General features: G+C 32.8%; 1 protein-coding gene across 2 annotated transcripts; it reads left to right on the top strand.

The window, feature by feature from the left end:
- Nucleotides 424-4,441, top strand: LOC107630785. Of its 2 annotated transcripts, none has more exons than XM_016334024.2 (7): nucleotides 424-854; nucleotides 1,343-1,559; nucleotides 1,675-1,748; nucleotides 1,879-3,019; nucleotides 3,170-3,243; nucleotides 3,382-3,505; nucleotides 3,611-4,441. In XM_016334024.2, the coding sequence occupies exons 2-7, from the start codon at nucleotides 1,427-1,429 to the stop codon at nucleotides 4,228-4,230; spliced, it is 2,166 nt and encodes a 721-aa protein (XP_016189510.1). In that variant the 5' UTR covers nucleotides 424-854; nucleotides 1,343-1,426; the 3' UTR covers nucleotides 4,231-4,441. The 2 variants fall into 2 exon arrangements, with proteins under 2 accessions (XP_016189510.1, XP_016189509.1); XM_016334023.2 differs by having other exon boundaries at nucleotides 1,353-1,559.

The raw sequence follows: 5,341 nt of genomic DNA on the forward strand, positions 1-5,341 counted from the left end.
TTTAAATTACTGCTAATTAGAGAGTCAAAATAGTGAAACAGTAGATAAGTGAAATTTCCTAGATTCTAATTTAAGTACCTTCATAACTTCAAATTCAATTATCTTAATTTAAAAGTAATTAATCCTACATTTTATTACCTTACTACGTCTATCATTTTAAAATAATATTCTTTTGAACAGACATTTTAAAAGAACTTAATTTAACTTCTATGCACCAAAACACGAAATTCCAATCATAGATGGCTGCGGGGCCAATCTTGATAATTGTGGCAGCCATGGACCAATGATATGATGATCCAAAGTCCAAACAACGAAAATGTCTTATCGAAACTAAAGAGTTCACTCAAAAACATGGAAGAGGGAAGATTCCTTAAAAACGACAACGTTTCCATACATTTTGAGAAACCACATAGCTGGACTCAACAAACGAACAATGGGCCAACGCAAAAAAGAGTGTGCGAAGATTGAGATGAGAGAAAGGTGAATTTTGAAGGGATGAGATTATGAGAAGAAAGAAGAGTGGGTTTGGATTTAGAAAGAGAGAGGTGGGAATGAAAAAGTTAGCTTGAGTTGAAAGTTTTCTTCTTCCCTAACAAACTGTTTATTTTACAATTTACCAGTCATTGTCACGTTATTAAATGTCCTTATCTTAATATCATTGACTATTTATATATGTATTATTATTATGTAACATTGTACACACATTACACAATTGCACATGTCTTGCTCCTCTGTCCAACAATTCCCTTTCCCTTTTTATCCGTGTCTGTGTTTCACATATTTCCGCATTCAATCTCTTCTTCATTCTGGTGAGGAATTGCATTTTGATACTCTTGTTCTTCTCCAATATCCAGGTACTATCTTTAACTCTCTCTCTCTCTCCCCCTCTCTCTCTATATGTGTGTGTGTGAGATATATTATTATATTATTATAATTAAAGTGTATAGTGACTCAATTATTGGACACGGGTGTATAGTATAGAAAAACTTTCAAGTATACTGGTATATTAATATTTTAGTGATTTTTAACCATCAACAGTTGAAATTTACACTGGTATACTTGAAAGCTTTCCGTTAGTATAATATGAAGAGAAATTGGCCATGTAGCAAGAGCTATGTATGGCTAAATGCAGCTAGCTAGTTTGCTCACTTTGTACTTATATCAGCATAGATTTGTAAATTCATTGTGAAAAAATGAAAAACCTATTATCACACTATCAGATGATGCGATCTAGAGAATTCACCTTTACTTAATTTCGGAAAACATGGTGAATTAGTTGTAAGATATAAGTAAAAAAGTTCTGATCGCTTTTGTCAAATGTGGTCTCTGAAACTGATTTCAGTTTTGCGCAGGATTTTCCCATTTCCTATAGTTAGGGTGAAGATCACAGATAGATAACAGCTGGAAATAAGTTTTTCTCTTTGGCATGGAGAGAAGACCATCTCCTCTGGTTGACCAAACATGCACGTCGCGAATGTTCGGAATTTTTAATTTTCTTGGAGGTCATTTCAGCAGAAGATTGGTTTTCAGTGGGAGGCATTTGAGTAGAGATAGCACTGGTAAGAGTTATAATTTGCACATAATTTCATTTTTTTAATTTCCTGAAGATGAGGAACTACATGTCTACAATTTTGCTACTCTAAAATCTGGCATTTCTGCTTTTTGTTATCTCAGATGCAGGAAACACAAGCAACAGAAGTAGCTCAAGTGAGCTTAGTGCGGTTGATGAAAAGTACCCTCACATTGGTGTAAGTTCTGATCATACATAAATTTTGAGGATCCAGCAACTAATTTCATGAAAAATGTTAATTTAGCTTTAGAGTTGCATGTTAATTTATAATTATATTACCACTGATGAAAGAGTTCTTCTGACTACAGGTAAATTCCAGAAGAAGAGATTATGGTTGTAAAAGTGTCAGTTGTGTGGAGAATGCTCAGGTGGCGGCAGATCAAGGAAATAAAGTGACAAAGATGACTATTGATCCAAAATTTGTCAATAAAAACTATCTAAGCAAAGAAGGTGCAGAATGTCAACCTGATCAACTCTTGGATGCTTTACAGATATTATACTCAAACAAAGAGCTTTTCCTAAAACTTCTACAAGATCCAAACTCTCTGCTGGTGAAACAGATAAGTGGCTTACAGAGTTCTCAAATGAATAAATATCAAAACAGTAATGGAAGAAAATCTGGAAAGCCAGTTAAATCTTCCTTTGATAGACATGATTCCGGTTCAAATATTGAGCCGGAACTTCCTGAGAAAATAGTGGTTCTGAAACCTACCACAAATAAGGAGAAAAATTCTGCTGCCACTAGATTTGATAGTCCATGGCTGCATTCTCATCGAAGCTTGATTCATAATCCACAAAATGTAAAGTTTTCACATTTTCCACTTGGTCATATAAAGAGGAAGTTGAGATACGTCATGAGAGCAAGGCGAAAAGAACAGAAAACTGATGGAAAGCCTGAAAATGATCCCTGTGATTGCAAGGCCTTGCAAGATGGCAAAATATTAAAAGAATTGAAAAGTGTGGGAAATTCACTTGAGACTTCCCCTTCAATTTTTGAGAAAAGGTTCAAAGATTCTGAATTGTCCATAGGAGAGGAGGTTGCCTCAGTTAGCGAAAGTTGCAATAGGATGACAAATAATGCTTCAGTCAGCCCTTCTGAGCAAAATACACTGGACATGCCTGTTAAAGATAGGAAAAGTCTATCTGTAAGGAGAAAGGAGCATCTTCCTAACTTTGAGTCCATATCAAGCTTGCAAAGGTACTACAATCATGGTTATATCACTGAAGGGATGAGATACTTGGACAACTATCAAATGGACCATAGAACCAAGTTGGGGCTTCAAAAAGAAAGGCAAAATGGTTGTTCCATTAGATTTTTGGGACATAAAAATGCACCAAGAGATACCATTAAGACATTTAGTGATAAGTTGAAGCCTTTTGGTACTGATATTAGAACCCAAGAGAGTCTTCCTGGAGGCGATCTACATGCACAGTCTGATAATCCTAGAGGTATGCTAAAACTTTTTATTTGAACCTTATTGGCAAATTAGACATTGATGAATACTTGTCTAATCTATATATATATATGCTTTGAGAAGCTTATAAAATCTTGTTTTGATCCATTTAAGAGAGAAATTAAGATGTGTTCTTCTGAATCAGATGATGGATATAATGACAGTCCAACTTTCAACTTGGATAAAAGTAATTCAACCGGAGAAATTGAGCATTTTCAAGTAAGTTTCTTCTTACGTCTTTGACAATCTCATTGAAACGACATAGAGATGCTAAGTTCTATCTTCTTACATCTATCAATTATTCACATCTTTTGTTTTTCATCCTTAATATGAATAATGAAGTTCGATGTTTATTAGGATTCACATCCAGAGATCCAAATTCTGTCCTTTCCACCCAAAGTTGTTTCATCAAGCCCATTTTCCACTGAAAGAATAGAAGAAAGGACTGAATTTGTTGTTGAGCATTCCACATTACAACCAGGTATTTTTATTTATTTATTTATTTATTTGTCGAGAGATATATTCAACTCTACTTTCTTGTTCTCTCTGTTATCAAAGCCAGTTCATGATTTAGGAATTATTGCAGATGAATATCTGGTACAAGCAGTGTACGAACAAATCGAAGATATCCATTTTGCAGAACTTGTAAGATCCTCCTTAAATGGAACAAACAATCTAGCCTCCTCCAAGGACATGTTGGACTGCTCAAGGGAAATTGTTAAGGTTTTCAGCTTGAAATGGGATGAACTCGTGATGAAGTGCGAATCAGCCGATATGCACGATCCATCCACATTTGATGAACTGAAAGGATCGATCGGTCAACTTTCTTGCAATGCAATCTTGCTTGACTGTGTCATGCAAGCATTCATGGAAGTATATCAGAATTGTGGTTTCCCATTTAACATTGCAAGGAAAAATCCACACTTCCAAGCATATGTTGCAAAGAAAATTCTTGCTCAAGAGATTGCTGAAGTGATTAAATTGCATTTTGTGCCTCATCCATCACAAATAACATTAGACCAGCTGGTTGGAAAGGACTTAGAAAGAAGTGAATCTTGGCTAAATATCCAAGTTGATATAGAACATATTGTGAAAGAAGTGGAGGAAGATGTGCTTGAAGATTTGGTATTGGAAATGGTATCTGAGATGGACATCAGAGACTTGAAAACTTTGCATGAACATCAAACAAAGCATAGAGGAAAATAATGTTTTAGTTTTTTTGGAATAAATCATACATGTGGTGAGTTGCGCATCCTGAGATAGTGAGATATAACTAAACTTGTATAGTATAAAGGACGTTATACCCAATCTTTGCATCATTAGATTTATTCTCGAATTTTATGATTGTACTCTTGTCTAGAAAAATATCTTGAGTCTCAGATGCAATTTAATATATTATATATGAAATTTTTTAGGATAAAATAGAATGTAGATAATCTATTTCAATATCTTATTTTGTATTACTTTTATGTATTTATTTGCGTTTCCAAAATAACACTAGACTTGAAGTTCCGAAAAAGAAAACGAAGTTATAGAAAGTTTATGAAATTCTCAGCTAAAAAAGAAAGACTTCAACCAAACCCAATTGATAATTTAATCATTACGTTTCAAATAAATTAAGTGCTTATATTTAGTTTGTAGTACTTGGTTCATCTTCTAAACATGAGAATGGACCAATGATAATGATAACTGATAGTCTGATACTTGAGATTGATGAAAAGCATACAATTTTCAGCAAAGTAAACGAAAAAAGCACACCTTCACCTTAAAAATAACCACTTAAATGAAGACATTGCTTCTGTCTTCCGCTGAAGTCCCTCCTCTGATTCTAGCAAGTGTCGAAATCAAATGCTTTAGTTAAAGGAGGATTTGCTTCTAAATTTGGGTTTGGTTTTAATTGTATTGAACCTTGTTGAATTAAACCGTTGGTTCAAATTATATGGTCAAAATTTAAAAATATCAATATAATTTTAGATTAATATTTATGCCAATAAATTTACTTGATCTTTTTTTTTTCCTTCAATAATAGAAATAGAGAAACGAAAGAATCAGTTATAGTTTATATATCTAAATAGAAATAAATTATACTAAAATAAATCATATTAAAAAATATGAATTAATTAAATAGTTAATTTAAATTTAAAAAGTTAGACAATTATTTATGTTTATAATTAAATTAAATACTTACTAAGTGTTAATAATTACAATTTCATTAGTTATTGAAATATTGTTGTTATAATAAAAATTAGAAATCTAATTTAAAGTTAAGGATGCTATTTCAATTTTAATTTACGTGTTAAGTATAGTTTTATTTTAT

Source organism: Arachis ipaensis, chromosome B03 (assembly GCF_000816755.2).
Source record: "Arachis ipaensis cultivar K30076 chromosome B03, Araip1.1, whole genome shotgun sequence".
Lineage (NCBI taxonomy): Eukaryota > Viridiplantae > Streptophyta > Magnoliopsida > Fabales > Fabaceae > Arachis > Arachis ipaensis.